At 41.7% G+C, this 21,407-nt stretch overlaps 1 protein-coding gene across 6 annotated transcripts in view; it reads right to left on the minus strand.

Moving 5' to 3' along the window:
* Nucleotides 1–21,407, minus strand: part of RARB (retinoic acid receptor beta) — a 325,381-nt gene that overhangs the window by 11,980 nt on the left and 291,994 nt on the right. For all 6 annotated transcript variants that reach the window (XM_050329913.1, XM_050329904.1, XM_050329895.1 and 3 more), the window contains 2 exons: nt 9,110–9,270; nt 1,284–1,460 (listed from right to left, as the gene is read on the minus strand). In XM_050329913.1, the coding sequence (XP_050185870.1) occupies nt 1,284–1,460; nt 9,110–9,270 (338 nt within the window). The remainder of the gene's footprint in view (nt 1–1,283; nt 1,461–9,109; nt 9,271–21,407) is intronic.

Genomic DNA, 21,407 nt, shown 5'->3' on the forward strand with positions numbered 1-21,407 from the left:
AGATGTACAGATTCTTGCTATATCTTGGCTCCTCCCTACTTTTTTTGGGGTAGTTTCTGTCTTAACTATTTGCTACTGGTTACAACAGAGCTCTTCCTGTCCCCTACCTCTGGCAGAATACACTCAGATTATTGATTACCATCTGCCTTTCAGTGTAAGGGGAACGTAACAGTGTCTGATCAGGACAGAGCCGGCGGTACAGTGCAATTGGTAACAAATGGCCCTGCCCCACAGAGGGACCACTCTCATTAACAATGAGATGGACAAGTCTGAACGAGCACCTGGATGAAGAGAACAACAAGAGGTTACTCCCAAGCATGGCAGGGCAACCTCTACCTTCCCTTTTTCTACAGGCCAAAGAACAATATCCCTTCCCCTCTCCTATCCTCTTCCCCCTTCATCAATGTCCTGTCTTGATGCGATTCTTCCAAACAGTTTTTGACAAAACAAGAGGAAAAGGTCACAGCAGTTAACATGATCCTGTTTGAAGCAATGCACTTTTAGAAATTCCAAGATTAATTACTTCAACTTCAAATTCTGTAGTTTAAACTCCCGTGTCATGCCAAAAATGTATCTACAGTAGCCATCCTATATTGGGCTTCTTGGCTAGCCATGCTTGACTTAACGAAGACCTGAAGGTCTGTGGTCAGAAGGAAACATTTAAAATAAGTTTACATTGAAAATACTGTTTTGTGAAAGTTATTGCTACAACCAATAATAAGAAGCATATTTGCCACTAAAAGCCTGAAAACCTCTAAGGTCTTGATAAGGAAATGCTGAGATCCCAGAGGGCTTCTCTGAAGGTCAGTGTGACAGAAACAACTGGAGACAAAGGGAGAGAAAGACAGCTTGCCTTGACATAGTGGCAAGGCAAGGTCTGGAGAAAAACTCCCAGTCTACCTGCACAGTTTCCTCCTGCAGGTTTTATGTTTGCCTATTTAAAATTAAATTACATTTAGCTAAAATCTGTACTGAGTCTATTACAGCGGCCACTCTCACAGTCGTCTGCAGCATTGGCATGCTGGCACAAATTACTGCCACATACCACAACATGCCCTTTTCACTGAGACCCACAAACTGTAAGGACTTATTTTGAAAAGCACGTTCATCCCATATAACACAACTCTGTCAGGTGTGCTGGAGTCCACTCCTGACTACCTGGGAAGTTCAATTTTGCAACCATAAGGCCCAGGCAGTATTTGACCCCTTCTCCCTGTCAGTTACAGTAAAAAGAAGAATAGAAAATACATTAGTAGGAGAACAATGACGTTAAAAATACTTACCAGTATGTCCAGGCAGGCTGCTTTAAGTAGAGTTATTTGGTCTGCAATGGTCAAACTTGTAAAGCCTGGCAATCGCTTTGCGAATTCCACTATTTTAATAATGCACTTTGTTGCAAGTTCACTGAATTTGTCCCAGAGCCCAAGGTCCAGTCGAACTCGATGGTCTGCACTGGAGTTCTGTAAAGACAGACAGAAGGCACCGTAAGTCAACATGTCCCTTTCAGTAAAAGGCTTTCAAGAGAAGGAAACAACAACCAAGTTTTCCTTCCAGAAGTACTTTCTATTAACATTCCAGGCATTTTCTGTAGCTTGCTGTTGGGATGTTGGTGGTTTTAAACTTGGATTAATAGCCTGAAAATTCCTTGGATATTTCTCTGTTACTTATGATTGCAGAGGCCATCTGTACACGGAATACAAATGAACTTAAACATTTCCAAATGCCACCATCATTATTCTTCCTTGCCATTATATAATAAGTGCATTGAGAAAGACAATTTGCAGTTGTACCCCAGAAAATACAAATGAACAGTGGAAGAAGAATATTGGGTCCTCATCTGAAAAAAAGCAGCACAATATTTGGAACACAGTTTCACATACTTAAGGTCTTACCAAATTAGTTCTACTTAATTTATCTGCTCTGTGGCTCTGCAACAGCTCTCTGAAGCTACGGTCTCCCATGACTTACAAGAGCATTTCTTTACACGATGTTAAGAAAAACCCCATGTGTGCTGATGAATGCTACATGCTTATTTGAGGGTGCATCTGACATATACCCCACTGTTTGAAGTGTTACAAGGACATTGCAGTGGCATCTTTCAGAGACTATGTAGGTTTCTATATAGTCACCTATCTCAATCAAAAAGTTTGCTAGGACACATAACAAACTTGTGTTAAGTTTGTGGTTAAACTAACGTTTTCATACATTCAGAATAACCATTTAGCCCTTGAAAAAGCTGAATGTGTCAGCCAAGAACCAGCTGACTCAGAAGCTGCTGTGACCCATTTGACACTAGCCCAACAACAGCTGCTGTCACGAAGAGACCTGGTGAGTTGATCGCGATCCACCCATGACAGAGTGACAAGGAGCAGGTAACAAAGGAGCAGGTAACAAAGGAGCTCTGAAACACCCAAAGCTCGCCTCCTCCTGCCCCTGTGTGCAGTGTATTCCCATTTTGCCAGTGTTTGATCTGATGCTGTTTAGGATGCAGCCAGCATGATGATGTCCCCTTTCTCTATTTCATGAGCCACCAAGGTTAGTGTACATTGCATCTGCCTTCAGCTTCTGGGTAATCTCCTCTTCACTTTAAGAGGAGTTTTACCACTAAAAATACGCTGGTAATAATACTGGAAAAGGTGTTGAACTGCAGCCACAGAAAACCAAAGGCAGTTTCTCCCTTCCACCTCTTATCTGACCTTGTTGACTAACCAAGAAAGAGAGGCACTATCAAAAAAAGGCCCCCCTACTCCAAATAGGTTCTTGAGGCAGGCAAAGGAAAATCCCCTCAGACAGTGGTTTTCTCCCCAGTTGCTGACAAAGCCGATGTGATCAGTTGCCTCGGTCTTAGCTGGTTGAAGTTAAAATGTTAAATTAACTTTTAAATTAAAGTTAAATGAGCAGAGTCTCAAACTAAAAGTCTAACAGACATGGCAGATTAAATAACCATCAAAAAGCAATCAATTTACACAGATCACACTTCCTTGGAGGAAACATCTCCAGTGAGCCTGCCACTACCACTACTGATGGGGAGGACGTCCACTTCCTTGGAAACCAGTGAAGCCATCATCTTGTCAGCTTTCTTCAGCTCACAGGAAGGACACAGGGCTGAAAGAGGTTGATGAGGGGATGTGGAGTGAGCTCGGTTTGGCTGTGAAGCTCTGGATTCCCTCCTAATGCTGCCTTCACAAGACACCAGCACCATCAGGTGCAAAGACGAAAGTCCTGACAGGCCCCCAGTGCACTGCCAGCCTGACATTCCCTCTCACTTGGAATAGGGTGGAGATTCAAGACAGTAATATTTACATTAGGCCTTAACTGCAAAAAATATATGCTAAGCATGTTGAACTGTTTAAAGGAGCATACATATTCTCTCCTGCTACCCCTCTTTTTAAGGGATAATCAATTAATTTCATCATTTCTATTTGAATTTTTATTCTGGGAACATCCTCTATTTTGTTTTGTTTTTTTTTTTAAGTGACAGAAGGAAAAATAGAAGAAAATGTCTTTATAATGCTAAACCTAAAGAATTGCCTTCAAAGTGGTCCAAAACTAATGGGTTAACAGTCATTGTAATGCCCTTTGAAACATTTCTTTTGGCTACTGGAGTATGCATCCCTCAGATTTATTTTATTTCATCCTCAAGGACCTTGGTGAAATACAGTACATTGGAGGAAAAATAAGATCAAGATGTGCAGTCATTCAGGCTGTAATTAAATTTAATAGGCAGTTTATCCAGTTCATAGAAAGATGGCATAGCGGAGAGCTACACAAAGCAGAGCCTAAAGCAGGAAATCATTTTACAATAGGGTATCCATCTGGAAAAAAAGACGTTGCATGAAACCAGCAAGTGTGAACGAAATCTTCATCAGTATCATATGAGGTTACTTTATCATGCTGCAGTGCTGGAGATGGGAAGTTTGACGTGTCTTCTATTAAGAGTAATGCACAGTCATCTTAACAAATGTAAATCTAACTCACTATTATGCAAACTGAAGAGAAGGGGCAGTTTATAAAATATAAAATATAAAATATAAAATAAATATAAAATATAAAATATAAAATATAAAATATAAAATATAAAATATAAAATATAAAATATAAATATAAAATATAAAATAATCAGGTGTTTTGTTACGCTGGGTGCCAGATCCCTCAGCATTGGAGCTAATGTGATTTACACATTATCTTTGACATGCTACAAATGCAAAGAGTTTTAACATTCTATCTGTTAACAAACATCAATGCAAGTGTCACAGAAAAAACCCTGAATTTTTAGCAACATTCCTCAATATCTAAACTCCAAAACTAACTCAAAATCAGTGTACAGGTTGAACAATAAAACACAGGGTTAAAACAATGCACAGTAGAAATAGAAACTCTGATTAAATTTGCCTGGGGATCTCCTCTATCCATGCTGTGAAAAAGATGCAGATGCTATGACTTTTCCTGAATATTTTACTGAAGCGGTTTTTTGGGTGTCTTTTCCAGGAGCAGTCTCACATGTTTTTCAGGCCTATGCACCAGCGCACATATGGTGGAACAATACTGTAATACACCCTAGTGGCATCTTTATCAGTGGAAAAGCCCAACCTTGCTATGAAATCCAATTAAACAGCCATTTTTGCCACATAAATTGATCCCATTTTTTCCATCATTTTTGTTTTTTCATTGCAGGCTGCTCTATCTCCACATTAACGATACGGGATGAGGTACTCGTAGAAACATACACAGTAGCAGAATCCCTCCTGTCTTTAAAATCCACTTTACAAAGGAAACAAGGCTCACAGGGGCACTCTGCCCTAATCAAGAACACTCTCGATGCCTCTTTAGTAAAAGCAGCAATGCACTCCAGCTCCAGCAAGTTCACTGAGGACCACAGCACATGTTTCTGCTCAGTCCCAGCATCAGCAGATATATCTATATATAGATACTTAGGTTTAGATATATATTCCTCTGCAATGGCACAGAACAACAGTCATGTAACTTTCAACCGCAGCACTTACAAAGGACTGAATGCTGCAGAGATGTGAAACCTCCTCACTTTCAGCAACCCAGACGAACCCGCAGCAATGGTCTGCAGAGCCAAAATTATTTTCTGTTTTATCCTCCCTGTATCACAAGGCTGGATGTAACACAGCTGTAGACTTACAAATAATACCAGTCTCAAGGGACAAGCAGTGTAGTTACACTCAATTATACTATAAAGTATGACATCTCCAGAGAAATTACTACGGCACTCTCTCTTACCTGGATGACAGTAATAAAACAGATCTATTTATGATGGACTCTTGGAATCTGTTACATTTAAACAGCTTGCTGATTCTCACCATTGGCAGAACTATACTTGTCACTGCCCACCAAATGCAACTGTTAAATGACCCAGGGAATTTAATGTGAGTGCTATTCTCCCATTATTTTAAGTAGACTTGTATTAACTATGCAAAGTATGGTAATTATTACATATAGGGACACTTTTTCTTTTTAAAGAGCAGATGGATATAAAAAAACCCTGTAATTGCAAATGCTTCTCCAAAACCATTTTTTAACAGGTAAAAATACACAATGGGTGGGAGGGGGGAAAAATCACCACGTAACCTTTCCCTCTGGAAAATGCAGGCTTGCAGTGCTCAAGAGCAAGAGGAGCCAGATACGCAAGCCAAACATCTGAACAGATTATTTTTTTCCTATTGTATCTCTATAGGGTCTTTTTTACTTCACACTCTTATACTTAAAATTCTTTGATCTTTTTAGCAACAAACAAAATCCTCTTTTAAAACAGTCTGAATGATCACACAGCCAAAGGCACACAGAAGACACGCTTGCAGAACAGTTTCTCCCATCCACCGTTTCTACCAGTACGCAAGTGCAAAGCTAATGAAATTCAAGGGAATCCACATTGGTTCAATACACTCACTTCTCACCCCTCACTTAGAGAATTAAATTAAAAACTCTAAGGTTATAAAAGCAATCTGTGTGCTCCTTAGTGTGAGAGTGCTATGCTTCATGACTGACAGCCTGCAGAACTATGCATAAAAGCAGGACTGGTGGCAATCTTGTACCTGTACTAGATTGTTACTATCAAGAAGAGCAGAACGGTGTAGGTTTCTAGCTCCCCTTGGACTCAGCATTTAAAGAAAGGGTTGTGTGCTCCTTTTTATTTGACTTCTGGTCTCTGTTTAAAGAGTCTCAGATTATTGCCAGAGTGCTGCCATTTGATCAGCAGCTGGTGGTGTTGTCCAGGCACTGCAGCTGTGCTCCTCTGACCAGCACACAAACCTTCCACATCCCAAATCCTCCTATATCCTCAAACTGCTGCAAAAAGGCTTCTTCCCTGCTCCTGGGCTGACAGGCAGCTGGAGGTGAAGATGACCCTTAGTCCAGCCCCAGCAGTACTCTGTCCCTGCCACATCTGGGCAGAGACAGCATTAATAAAAATGAATTAACATTGAATTCCTACCTAAAAAGCTGGAGTAGCTGCCAGAGCTTAGCTACGTGAGAGATTTAAATGCCCTGCATTTCACACAGAGACTATCAGAATGCAGTAGGAAGACAGTATTTAACACCATCTCTATTAGTTTCAATGCACCTCTTGAAATAAGCTGCATCATTCTCAGAGATTCAATGTAAGCCAAAAATAACTCTTCCAGTGTAATTCTATCATTGAAACTTGTATGGCACCAAACCATGACAAAGCTGGAGGGACCTTGGCCACGTGCAGCACTCTATTGCTGTAGCCTTCCAACAGACCAATGCTAGAACAAGAAATCTCCTTCCTCAAGCTGTCTGATCTGGCCTGAGATATGAATGACCAATATCCAGCCTCAGAGAGAGTATGGTCAGGTCATGGCTACTCGTGCTCCATACACAGACCAGATTCATCCACTCATTACTGAGATCCAGGTGGTGTCAGTAAGGGCTCTGAAATTCCAACAGGGACACAGACTCACCATGGGGGTCACAAGGAACCCAAGGATGAATGCATCAGTGGTGGGTGTGATATGCAACAAGACCCGCTCCAATTTCATCCACTTGTATCATTTCAAGAGCTAAAATATTAATGATACTTAAGTACCCAATACCTAATGCCAGCACAGAGGTGCCCAGGTTTATCTTTCATCCCTCCAGGGTCTTTGGCAATTCCCAGTATGCAGTACCACATCACATCAGCTGAAGTGCACTCTGCTAACTCAGAGAGAACATGTAAGTATGTACCGACATGTTCCTGTTGGGAAGTACACTGATGGGTTACTCTGGGATAACCAGGTCACTTGCAAGGCAGCCTGGGAGCAATAAACCCCGGCACACATACCAGCCTGGCCACATGCCCCAGCTGCGGACATATGATCACCTCTCCTACACGGCACAAACTCACTGTCTTTGAACTGGAAAGATTTTCGTACTTACTCAGAGGCACTCTTGGATTTGCAGGAGCGTGACAGCCTGTTTGGAAGATTTGGAAGATTCTTCACTCTAAGACAAGGATGCGACAGCACATGCAGAGAGGAGGGGTGGAGGGCATTAAGCCAGGAATTTCTTTGAAGACACACTGTGAGTCCCACTGTCTCCAGCTTTGCCTTCAGTTATGTCACCAGCTGGCTGCTTCCAAGCTTCCAGCCTCGCACGCTGTGCTAGTCCCTGTGGGTCTGCCTGTGCAATATTTACCAGCACGCCTACACTGACTGCTTTGACTACATCCCACCCAAGCAGGACTAGGACCAGAGAAGCATGCAGAGGACAGGCATCTTCTCCAACCCTAACCAGTTTACGCTGGTCTCAGAATTAAATGTGAAAAATGTTTGTGAAAATACTTTCAGCAACATGAAAACCACACTTTTTTCCTAACATCACACCATATGTGCTTGCTTTTCTTGCACTTAAATAAGAAGTCTTACACGTAGACCTGAGAGTTTTGAGCCTTGCACTTTGTTTTGTAAATAGATGAGTGTGCCATAAGATAGCATCCTGCTTGCCAAAAAAGTGAATATTGATGCCACACGGGGATTTGTCTACATCACTCTGAGAAATTTAATGTTTGTTTCAATAGCAGAAAATCTACTCAAAGCCTCAGGGGCTTGGTTCCACATCTTCAGCTGGGGCTGGAGGGCAAGGACCATGGAGGTAGGTGTCTCCTTGACCCAGGCATGCCACGCCTGAACTCTCAGCAAAGAGAGTACATGCTTGACTACTTCAGGACCTTCTGCACATCCCTCTGAAACAGCCAGTGCTGCTGCAACCCACAGCAAGACTAGACCCAGCAAAGTCATTTCTCCACTGGTAAGGTTCTAAACATTACCTAATAGTTATTTTTTAGCATCTCTTTTATTACTGCATTTACAAATTTGACCCTGAATTTTCTCTGAAACCAATAAATATCACTGAACTTCCCTGTACTTAGCAACATAAATACATACAGAAAAAAAATGGTTTCCCTGACTCATCTCTGGAGAAATTCCCACAGTTACTGAACTTCTTGATAGGGTGGGCTGATTTTTCCTTTCTAAAAGCAGCAGACGTTTTTGCTGCTTTGTGATATTTCAGTAGACTGAGAAAGGATGTGTAATTTTGGGGGTTGTCCTCTGCAGAGCCAGGAGTTGGACTCGATGATCCTTGTGGGTTCCTTCCAACTCAGGATATTCTTTGATTGTAGGAACAAACTGCAAATGAGCATTTTGGAAACTGGCTTACTTAGACGTTTCATATTTTCCTTGACCTTGGTAGCTTTGGGACTATCACCAGTAATCCAGCAGCATTTAAGAACTCCCTACACCTGCAAAGTTGTAATCTGCTGACGCACAAGCAGAGATCACGTCTTTGGAAGCCAACAAATTTCTAATGAATGATGGAATGTAATTGACTCATGGACTCCGAGCTCGTCATTTGGCTGGATTAATCCTTCAGTCAGTCTCTCGTGATAGCACTAAGTAAAGCTCACAGTTAAGTGCAATTTCTCTTCCCTAGCATGCATTTGCACACATACCTGTGTTTTTTCATGACTAAGGAGGTGCAAGGAGTGCATCTACTACTGCATCTATTTAAAATGCCTGAAGCCTCCAAAACTCATGTCGGTTCCAGGCATATTCAGAACGTATGTCACTCAAACCGTACTCACCGTAGTGTATTTTCCCAGCTGGCAGAGTGAGGGGAAGGTTTCCTGGTGAGCTTTCCGGATCTTCTCAGTGAGATCATCCAACTCTGCTGTCATTTCATAGTTTTCTGTGGACTCCTGCTTTGAAGGTTCCTTCTTCTTTTTGTTCCTATCATTTCTGACAGCTGTAGAAAAAGCAGAGATACAGATCACATGGGGTTATTCAGATCAACCCATGCTGCTTTTGCTGCTCTATTTCAAAACACTGCAAGGTGCTTTTATATTGGACGTGAATTATTTTAAGTGAAGAATGTTATATGCAGAGAGAGCAGTAATGCAAGCATAGTTATTCAAGAATAATTTAAGAATTAAATGTAATGGGTAATGATGAAACCAAACTTGCACTGGTGTTTGCTTTGGGGATATCATCACACTCCCAAAGTACCTAATTTCCAAGGAAGTCTACTGCAACTTAATATATACTGTGTCTCAGTAACTTTGCAAGGTGGGACTTTTTTCACTGTATCACTACAGCTGTGCATGGTGAATGGTGAAGTTCTCTATAGTGATGCGTCTGGTATTTCACTGGATGTGAACAACACTAAAAAAAGACCGCAACTGTCTTTCTTCTTAAATATCTCAGTATGGAAGACAACAAACCCCCATACTAATACAAGCTCCACCAAGCAAAAGTTACTTAAAAGGAAAGTTAAATGTGAAAACAGTAAATGAAAGAAGATGAAACATGTTAAACTCGAGTTCTGAAGATCAAAGGAAAAGCACAAAACACTTGAGAGAGTAAAAATGGCAGTGAAGCTATCTAAAGTTGCTTGCCATCTGCTTCTACACTCAGATCAGCCTTCTACCTTCCCCCGGCCGTGGGGGATTACTGGAAATATGCATCGTGCAGCACTCGTGCTGTAATTGATTTCCCACATATTTGTGTTTTGTAATAAAATATGACAGCTGCTCCATCACCATGCTACTCTTTGTTCTTTTAATGAAAATAGCTTAATTTTACAAAACGTGCCCAGGAGATAAGTCTATGTCCACAGTATTGCCAGTAATTGTGAATTTTATCAAGAGACTTGTTGTTAGCTAAAGCTAACGTCTTAAGTGTAACCAGATGCATAAGGCTTTACAACAAAGCCAAGCAAAATAAATCCCTCTCCCCAGAGACCCCATGTCAATATTAAACACCCTGAAGACTAAATGTTACTGGATAAATAAAACCAATCCTAACATCATTAGTGTTCAAAACCTCATGATATTTTAAAACAAGGCCCTAAACTCAGAGGGTGCGGCTGGTGGGTTTTGGCACATGTGAGGATAGCCAGGGATTTTTGGATGGTCAAAGATCTGCTGATTCTTATTTGTACTGTCCTGCCCCAGAAAGTGCATCTATCTGTGCTGTTGGGAGGGAAGCACAGAGCCACCTCCCGTGCCACCTCTCTTCTCCTATGGGTTCCCCAGGCCCATCTCCACATCTTCTGTGGTTGCTTCCTACGTACAACAGAGTGAACCACAAATGATCAGAAAGAGCAGACAAAACTGTGGGTTGGGAAAGCATCAGAGGCAGGGGCATCTACAGAAATAACATATTGTATGTAATAGAAAACGAGGACTAGATGTGACAAATATTGTTTCTCCTTCATGAGGCCATTAGGTACATAGTCCTACAGCTCTCGTTTTCTCACTAAAGGTTTGACTTTGCAACTGAGAGAACCCTGACCCAGATCATTCACATATTTTAGGGATAATCTTGACTTTAACTGTGTGACAAACCTGCACTGAAGTCAGTCATGTGGTTGGCTGGATCACGGCTTGGATGTTGAGCACCACACTGGATTAAAGCCTAACCCTGAACACCAGGAATTTTGGTGTTCAGAGAACACAGATCCCCGCCTACTTCCTTTCACAAATATTCCCCAAAAGCCAGTGCCCTGATTTGTTTGCTGGATCCCAGACCAGAGAACAAGCATAGTATTTATTTTGCATTGTAAAAACATCCAGGACTGGCAGGTACATCTCAAATGCTGCAAACTGCCATTGCATTTCAGAGGCAAATCCTAATCACTGCTGTACTTGGGAGATAAAAGAGCTCCTTGGAAAATTCTGTAAACTCCTACACAACTGCAAAGAGTAATAAGCCTTCGTCAGAAAGCCCTGTTTACTTATAGCTCTACAAGCTAATTGACAAATTTGCCAAACAGGTGGCCCCAGCAGCTACTTTCCTCAACAGCTTTGAACTCCTCGTGGAAGATGAATGCATTATGTAGGCCAGGCTTCGAAGCAGATGCCAAGAGCTTCCACAGACAACAAGAAAACTCTGGCAGGGACCATGCCAGTCTTCCTGTGCCTCCCCAGCACTGCTCCCTCTGCAGCTGTCCTTGAACTCCTGTCCCCTCCAAAGGCCAACAGAGAGGAACTCTGCTGGTCAACCCTCATCACCAAATTGGCCCAGCTCTGTCATCTTTCTTTTTGGGTGCAAATCACTAAAGGGTAAGAAGGGGAGCAGTAACACATCCTGAAAGCTAAGAACAGGTTTTGTTCATCATTAATTTTCTCATAAGATTCTGATAGCTTTTATAATAATTATGAAACCTGAATAGCATTTATCTTCTTGCTTTATTCACTAAGACTGCATTAGACATAGCAGAGTTTCTATATGCCCTGTAAGAAAATGTAATAAAGTGCTGATGTACAACACACAGGCTCCAAAAGTATACAGAATTTCAATAACACTGAACTATTAAGCAGATTTAGCCACAAGTACAATTCAACTCAAAAAAAGAGAAAAAGATTAAGACAACACTATGTTTAAAAGAGTTAAATAAAAACATATAACCACACACAGCTTCACCCTGTAAATATAAAAAACATCACTGCTCTGGGAACAGGAACTGTCACACCGCATGTGGGAAGGATTTTGGATTACAGCTTATGCTTATATTACATAAGTCTCACCTTTTTGTGTCTTGATCTTTACATGCATATGATCACATCAATCCCCAATGCAATTCCATTGCCTTTTAATGATGATAAGCCAGTGATGAATCTGTGTCACAGTTAATGCTACTGCAGAAAACTCAGGTTATGAATTTCATTACTTATGCACTAAATTCTGACTTGATGGCTGCATTATTTAGGAGCTCCCAACAGGGGACAGTATGTAAGCTCTCTTGCCCTGTGAGAAATTCTGGAAGTCAAAAAACCTTAAAAAAAACCCAAATAAAGTGTTGGTGTGGGGAAAGAGAACGAAAAAAGAGGTATCTTGATACGTGAGGAAGCCAGGTCTCAGCATTGCTTGGATGGCTGAGCAACACATACCCACACCTGAGCACGTCTGCTCCAATCCATCTTCCTGTGACAGTTTCCCTGTCCCCTCAACACACACGCCAGGACTTGCACTTCCACACCCAGAAACCTCCAGGCAGCAGCGGCAGGGTTCGCAGGCTGGCGGAGGCACTTTTGGCTGCCTTAGGTTTAAGGACCAGCCCCTACCTTCAAACGTCCAGCTCCCAAACCTGATGGTAGAGAGGCAGAACATCATCTCTTGTCCCATTCAATCTGTTCTCCTCAGCCCAGGTTTGCCACTTTGTTCTTAGCCTCAGATACACTTTTCCTCTTCTGCTTGAACTGATGGGCTTCAAAGTAAAAGTTGCAGGGAGGACGCATGTGTTTTTCAAGGAAGGCAGGATCTGCTGCAGATGAAACTAAGTATAGGAAAGACACAAATGGCTTCTCTCTGAGGACTCCAGTGCTCTCATTTAGTAACCACGCAGCACTTCTCCTTGCTTGAGCAGGATCATTTCAAGCATGTCATAATGCAGGGAATCAGCCAGTCTTAAACACAAGCCCCTCAGGTCCACCAAACTCAGCTACTACTTGGCCTAAGAAGGTCTGGGATCTAGCTCAAGAGTTTAGACAGTTTCTAGATAATCAAGTAAAATCATGGAATAGCCAGTGTTTGTACATTCCTTCGTCAAAGGTGGCACAAAGATGTCCAATGGAGAAGAACCTGCTGCTTGCAATGCAATTTTTCCAATTACTTGCATACCCTGTGTTTCCCCAGACACCCAAAAGATAGACAGACAGAATCTTTCATATATTAGAATGATTAATCAGCTATAAATTCATGACTTGAAATGCTATCACTGCAGTTTTGTCTCTCTGAGATCTCCGTGACCTTTGAAGAGTTCTGTGTACTAGTTAACTGGTTTTGTTCCTGTAGCAACAACTACTAGTGCTTCCAGTTAGTTCACATTCCTGTAAAACCACACTTCTCTTGTCCCCAAATATTTTGGAAGTTACTCTTTAAGCTAACAAACCTCAAAAGCACCATAAAGCACATAGAGCAAGTCAGTAATTGCACAGCGCCGGGCACAAGGTAGGTTTGCAGAAAGACTCCTTTTGTTTGCAAACCCCCATGAGAAGGGAAATGGGAGCTGAACTGAGGCAGGAACGCTGCAGACCTGCCAGTTCTCTCCCTTCTGGGCAGAGGTTGGCTCTCCCAGGGGACAGTATGTAAGGGCCATCCGTCCTTTACCAAACACCAGGCAGCCTGGGCAGGCAAATGGTGCCGCACACAGCAGTGGGGCCAAAGCTCAGCACTGCAGCCGGGGATTCCAAGAGCACCAAGCTGTTTGCTGGGATGGAAACCCACAAGCCTTGCAAGGCTCCTTCACACTTTGGCTTCTCCAGTTCCAGAAGTAGCTGCTAAAAAATTTCTAATTCTGCACAAGTTAGCAGCTGTGGACAGTTTCAGTCAAATGTGCAAAATACCTACCTATTGCCAAAGCCAAGTTTGCTCCATCAGGATAAATGTCCCATATGTACCATGCATTACTCTTAAATAAACTGTGTTAAGAGTATTGAATGGCAGTCCATAAGGACATCTTTCTCACACCTTGGAAAACCTCAAAACAAGCAAGACTTAGCAATCCTGATGCTGCTCTGCTGCTGAACTAGGCTCTCTGACCCCATGGTCAAAGCCAGCACCCAGCTGCGCATCCCAGGCAGCTCCAAAGCCCAGGAGTTGATGGAAGCCAGTGCAGAAATGGGAAAATTCAAAGAGGTTGATTTTCCCACCTTGAAAGCCACACAAGAATGCCTGACAAACCGACAGCCATCAAATCCGAACAGTAAGACTCCCGTCTACACATAAACAGCAGTGCAATCACAAGCCAAACATATTAAAATATGCAGAACACCAGGTAGTTACAAATAGACTGATTTTCCTACGTCGTGATTTCCAGATGAAATAATGTTTTCTTTTAGGCAAAACAGCTCAGTATTAAAAAAAACCCAGGAAACTATTTTAAAACAAATTCCCATGCCAAAACTGGGCTTTGACATATGGAGAACAATTGAAGGCAAAGCACATTTCAAACACAAAGCTCTCATTTCTAATGGACAAAGCCAATAGCAAGTACACAGTTGTATGAGGGGCTTACAAAACCAAAACACATTGAAACCTGCATATTTTGTAGTTGATTTAGAGAAATCAACCATGTCAGTTGTTGGGTAACATTTGCCACAAGAAAACATCTCAAATTAAGTGAGATAGTATCTCTCTACAGACACATATCAAAATTAACAGAGAGCACAGAGAAACAATTATGGAAGACATTTCATAAGCACCTGGCACGCTATCATTTTTCCCCAGGCACAGAGCGAGCACATATATTACAGAATTCAAGCCACCCCCTGGGTTTCCTATTGAGAAATAACATTCAGCTATGGCAAACCTGCCCCGGCCAATGCGCCAGGAACCTCAGTTCAACCACAGGGGAACACACCACAAATCCAGAGGACATCGTCCTGTCAGCTGCCTTCACGTACACGGGCCCTTCCAGCCACTGGTGGTATTTTTTTTTTTTTTTTGAGGAAGGTGAATCTGAACTCTGCCTTGCAGCTTTGTATTATTCATGACATAATTGCTATGTTTTATTAGAAATATGATCTATTATAACCTTGAATACGGTAACTTAAATGACATTGAAAATTAGATTATTCTGATTATTAGAGAAGTGAGAAAGGTACTAAACATTTGTAAGGCTGATAATCAATCAGTGTACCCATCTGAGTGCAATAAAAATCAATCAGGAGCTAGTGTGTTTAAATCTAATTTTTTAAGCATGACATTTTCTTCTGAGTTTCTTTTTTAAATGTCACCCTCTTCTACAACAGTGATTGATTCTATCCCCAGGGACAGTTAACTCCAACTGTTTTATTCATTGCACTGAGCTATTGGATCCACAGTCTTTTCTAAATATCAAATTAATGACAACAATAATATTTTCATCAAAATGTGAAATTCAGAAATAGGTGTTCATGGAATCAAAGCAGCGAGAAGCGTGGCAGTGTATTTAAATTGCTTCAAATACCAGGGACCTTTCAACTAGCAAGCAGTGTACTTTATTTAACAAAGAAAATGGTTGAATTTTGTGTCCCTCCAGTTCTCTTCCCTTTCCCCCCTGCCCCCACCCCGCCAAAGGAGAAGGCCAAGAATTTGCTTGTTTAAAACATAATTCATTTAGAAATGTTTCAGAAGTGAACAATGAATCATTGGCTATAGGGAGTCTGTGAGTAATTACCTATGCCTTCAAAATAACCTTATTAGGCTATTGTAAGTATAGGGGAGACCTTTGATACCTATAGCCTAAGGGCCTCTATTTTTCCATTCATGCACAGGGGATTTATATGGTTATATCCTATTATAACTGACGAAAGCAACACATCTCCCATTTATGTATGAGGATAACTGCGGGGTTAATATATCAAGAACTGAGTTATAAGAACAGGTTTCATTATATGAATGAATGATACAAATGGATGCTCTACAGCTTTATTTAACTGGTCTGAAACTTGATCTGTGGTTTCAAGGATTCCCATCAGACTGAAAATTTTATTTTTGACATGAAATTTGGCACCTGCTATTGTCACATTCCTGAAATATTAGTAAAGGGAATGAGCAAAAAAAGGAGTTCTAGCCTCTTGAAGAAAAACAACACCAACTGAAATCAGACTTAGGATTAGAACTGAAAAGCTAATGCACAACAACAGGCTGAGAGAAAAATATCCCTTGAAAATAACTGAAAGGTATGCCTTTGGTATTCTTTAATCTATTTATTTTAAATTATTAATTATATTGTTTCGCTTTCTTTTTTTTTATTATTGTTTTAAGACATCCAGAAGCCAAAAAGAGTAGCTAACATGCTTGAGATATCTAGAACTGTCAATCCAAGACCTGAAACCACTGCTGAAGGAAAACAAATGTTTCTACAGGCAGATTTTGCTTGAATGTTGCAGAAGGATAGGACAAAAAACCACACAAACCCAAACACCAAAAGCCCTTAACCTGTTTCCAAGTGTGTGAATATATCACTAATGCTGACCTTTATATTGACTATAGTTTTTCAGGACTGGTTCAAGTTCTGAAGAACATGCCAAACACAGTAATAACTGCCCAAAGAATAAAAATCAGGACTCCACAAATACACATGGAAACCTCTCTGAACAGGTTCTAAGAACAAATGAGAAATGAAGAAGTTGCAAAAACAGAAGTACATCAAACAAGTGGAACAAAATCCAAAGAAAATGTGTTTTGCAGTATCTGGGTGTGGGCAGACAGAGGAGAGAGCACAAGGAGCAGCTGAGTCAGAGCCAGGATGTAAAGGGTACAACATCTATACCACAAAATGAAATGAAAGCAGACACCTTGGTCTTCCTTACCATCTCTCTACATACTGCAACCAAAGTAGGTGGAGAGATGCAATTATACATTTAATGATAAACTGTTTAAATGGCATTTGCCCTGTGATTTCCATTTTCAAAGTGCTTTAATATCATCAACTAATTGGCAGTGTGAAATAGGATATTCCACACGCTCTTAGCAGCTGATGCTTAAAGAGCTATTGAAGGTTGTTAGCATTAACAATTGCAGGCAGAATAAATCACTAATATTTCCCATGAAGACCCACCAACATATCTGCAATGGAAATAGCCTAGCTACACTCATTGACTCAGACAAAATTTACTCACTGGTAGATTTCTATCTGTATTTCACATAGGCATAACCTCAAGTTACTTAATATAGCCAGAAATTCCAATATGCAAGACGGAGCATCTCCATAGGCAGATCGTGCAATGTCCCTGTGCATCTTGTGCTGCTGTTGAATTAACCTATTCATCTGTTATTCCCTCCTAGTTCCTGTCCTGCCCCATCTCTCTCAGCATTCTGCATGAAATCAGTCACTTCCTTATTCTCAACAAAAAGCCTGCAATTTTTATTAAGATCTACCATGCCGCTTGCAACAGGTTTGCAGAGTCATAGCATCCTCCCCTTCCCTGCTCAGTGCAGAAATGGGAAGGAGCTTTGAGAATCAATCACTCCATCTAGGGAGGTTTCCCAAACTTACAGGGCTTCTGTGGGTAACCCGCCATGAAATGCCAGCCTGCAGCAGAATCGCCATGAAACTCAAACCCTCAGGGAAACAAAGTATTGTGCTTACTATCCCTTGTTTTGGCTGTTAAGATCCCAGTGGATTTACTAGTAACTTCTGTGGCAGTCTAGATAAAATTCTCCATGCAGCTGGTTAATGAGAAATACTCCAGGGAACCAGAGGACAGCTTTTCTGGAATTGCAATGTCTTAACACATTAGCTAAAAATATACAAGACCACAAGTGCAATGTGATTATTCTTTCTTTTCCTTACGGCTGAAGTGACCAAATGTATACACAGCAGCTGAAAAACACTTCTAAGTACTCAGCCTGAAAATAAATTTCTATTAAGCTATAGTGAGTTTCTTTTACCATAGGCCAGGTAAAGAAAAAAATCCCTAAATTTCAAACTCTGAACTTTCAGTCAGAAATCACTAAGAGGCCATTAAATGTGTCTCATCTGATTTCAGCTGCTGAAGTGCCCTTTCGAGCTACCTTCTCAAAGCAACTGCCCTTTTGAGCTACAATCTCGAAGCCTGGTACACTAACTCTTTATGGATAACTGATTACAGGTAAAAATACCCTGAACATGACCTTTTTCTCTGGGGTCACCAAAAGGTAAATCAGTCTACTCATCTACACATATTACATGAATTCCTCTTAGGAGACAGTTATGGTAGTCCAATGCCTCGCAACTGGGAGATGCTGGGGTTATCCAAAGTCCTCAATTCAATTTGTTGGGCATTATCCAGGACCACTGATGGCCAGAGAAGTGCATGGCTGCGAGCTAAGACCAGACACTGCACCCTATTCCTGCCCACTGCCTGGCCAGACTGTAGCACTTTGCACTTCAACCTGCGGCAGCTATTTTATTTCTCCTCCCAACACACACAGAAGAAAAGAACATGACTTGTGTTTTACTTAACTGGAAAGCTACCTACCATGAAAAACTGCAAGCTCTTTCCTGACAACACCATTAACAGACTCCTTCAACTAAACAGCTTTCCATAATAAGCACATTCATTCAATGTAATGACTGAGTCTCAGCTACAGGACAAATTCTGATCGTGTGTGACAAAACTGACTTTATGGGGCAGCAAATGAAAAGGCTACAAAAAAAGAAAAAAAAAAAAAAACAACAAAAAAAACAACGGAGGTGAGCTAGAAGACCCATTCCCTTTGCTTGCACATGGACATTTAGGACCCAGGGCAATGGCTCCCCAGAAGGAAGAACAGAAGTTCAGTAACAATACCAAGACAGCGTGCCACTGCATTTCTCCATTTTATTATGGGTGGTTTCATGCAGTGAACACAGTCTAGCTTTCCCCAAAGAGGGTTCACTCCTACATTATTTACCAGAATTAAAGATAACAGCCCCAACTTATTCCCACTGCTGTTTTTGTCTTGCAGTGGTGCTACTCCACCGATCGCAGTGGAGTCCTATTAGTGCAGAACTACAGTAGCGTAGTGGGAGATCAGGTCTAATATCGGTATCTGCAGATGGATAACACCGCATTCATACCTAAGTTTCATTTCTTTGTTTTGCCCCCAAGGCTAAATTTCACATTTGTACCTCCTGGTGCCTTGTGCAATTGTGTAAAGGTGCATCTAGCGAGAGAGCTGCCAACTGACAACACGTCTGAAGAGGCTTGCGTGCTCCGTGTACTTCATCAAGCACAAAGAACACATTGCCTCCCGCAACCGTAAATTGAGCTCATGAAGGCGGAGGAACAGTTGTTCCCGGCATGTTTTAAGAAAGGGAGCTGCAGTCTTGAATCGCAGTGTTAGCCTTGCGTTACAGCTTGCAGCCCTGGCCTCCCACTAGGCCAGGGATAATAAAAGCAAAGAAATAGCTCAGCTACTATTTACCTATTCCTCTGAAGCAAATGTGGAAAACACACCATTATGAACTTACACACATTCCTTCCTAAGGGCAAAGGTTTGCTGGTACTCCTACTACTAAAACAAAATAAAATAGAATTGCGATTGGGAGGTTATTTCCATCTCTCAAGGTGCCAGTATTGGCCCTCAAAGCGGAGGGCAGGGGGGACAGAGTGGGAGCCCCACAGCCACACTCAGCCTCCCTGCTTGGGCTTCCTTCCCAGTTGGCTGAAGCTGCTGCCGAATTACCTGCTCCACCATGAGAGGCAGCCCAGCAGCAAGAGAAGGGAAGAACTGTACCACTTAATCAGGAAGACCTAAAAGCACTGCAAGATCAGCCCCAAAAAAGTCTCACACCCAGGCACAGTCCAACACAGCTGGTGGGCCAGCACTGGCCAGGGGCCTTGGACTGCAGGTGGGTTGGATTTTTTAAAGAACAGTCCCTGTTTTTAAAATTGTTTTGCATATTACTACAAGAAAAGCTTAATCGAATAGGAAAATAGCATGCTCAAACAACACTATTGCATCTCACTGCATTGTAGTGTGTTGTTTACGTCCTCTCCCTTCCCGAAAACTGAGCAATTGGAATAAACAATCTGCAGATTTGTTGTTGGGGTGGGGTACTTTTTCTTAAGATTACATCATTCTTTTTTCACAAACTGTAACTTAAGGAGAGAGCAAGGAGTGAGGTCAGGGGACTTCTTTTTCTTTCCATTTCAGGATTTCAGGAAAGCTGTGCAGAACCAGCCAGCAGGCTCTGGGAGTGCCAGGCTGGCAACATCACCAGATTCCCATAAAAGCCCTGCCGAAGCTGGCTGCTGCCACAGGTAAACAAGTTTATTCACTTTCAGCTTTAGCACCTCACTGCCCACCCTGAAGCACTACACCCACAAGCTGAGGCACTTATAAGGCCTTTCCATTCCAGGTTTTTCTTCGGATCCCTTTCTGCCCAGGCATGGCGTTACTCGGCACTGAGCCTCAGCCAGGCTCAACCTGCAGAAGCTGAAGCCCCAGCTCACGGCCAGGATCTCTGCGCCTGGGACAGCAGCAGGTTTTGCTCTTCAAAGCAAATGGTGACTGGGAGACAAAGGCTGCTGTTTGTACATGTAATGAACATTGCTCCATCCATAATTCACACACACAAATACTGCTTCTCATCTATTAATGCAGGCTCTACGGACATCTGTACTCCCGCTTTATGTAGAGGTAAAAGCATCACAGCATTACGGGGTCGAATTCCCTTAACACACCTGCAGGAACCTCAGCTGTTTCAGCACTCACGTTATGACATGAATCACTCCAGAAGCCTGCACCTAATTATCAGACTGTCTATTTTGATATATCTTATCTTTTATGTACAATGCCAAAGAAGTTCTTCTAAAATACATTCCAACTATTCTTTCATTTAAGAAAAAAAAAAATTCCTTTCTTGTCTGGGACTGAAGTTCTAAAATAGCAGGAGTAAGTGGACCAGATTATTTTAAAAAGAAGGTATGCTAGTAGCTACAGGACTGGTTTAAAGAGCTTAATTCTGTCAGACAGGGTCAAGCAGCATCAAATCTTGATTTCTCCGTAAGATCTTTTAAATATCCCCAGTAAAGCCAGCACATAACCTTTTTACATTAAGCACTTTCACAGTACACCAGATCAGCCTGATGTAGTGATCATACAAGGAGTAAAGCAGACAGACACTTGTTTCCAGGAAACAGTAAGATACTAAAAAAAGCAACCTTTTTATTGTTGATTCGAAATCGAAGTGATTACTGGGGGCTCTGCAACTTCCAGGGCAAGACTTAGTCCACACAAGGGAGTTCATTTTGAGAAGGTAAACAGGCAGCAGGTCAACACAGAGTTAACTCAATAAAATAATAATTTCTACTTGGATAAACTGACCTAGTTTTCCCAGACTTCTCCATGAAAACAAAGGATGCAACTTGGACACGAGATGATGTCTGAAAGGGAAGCCAAGGGCTGGGCAAGGAGACTGAATTCAAC

Source organism: Myiozetetes cayanensis, unplaced genomic scaffold, assembly GCF_022539395.1.
Source record: "Myiozetetes cayanensis isolate MyiCay16 unplaced genomic scaffold, myiCay2020 scf1, whole genome shotgun sequence".
NCBI classification, from domain to species: Eukaryota; Metazoa; Chordata; class Aves; order Passeriformes; family Tyrannidae; genus Myiozetetes; species Myiozetetes cayanensis.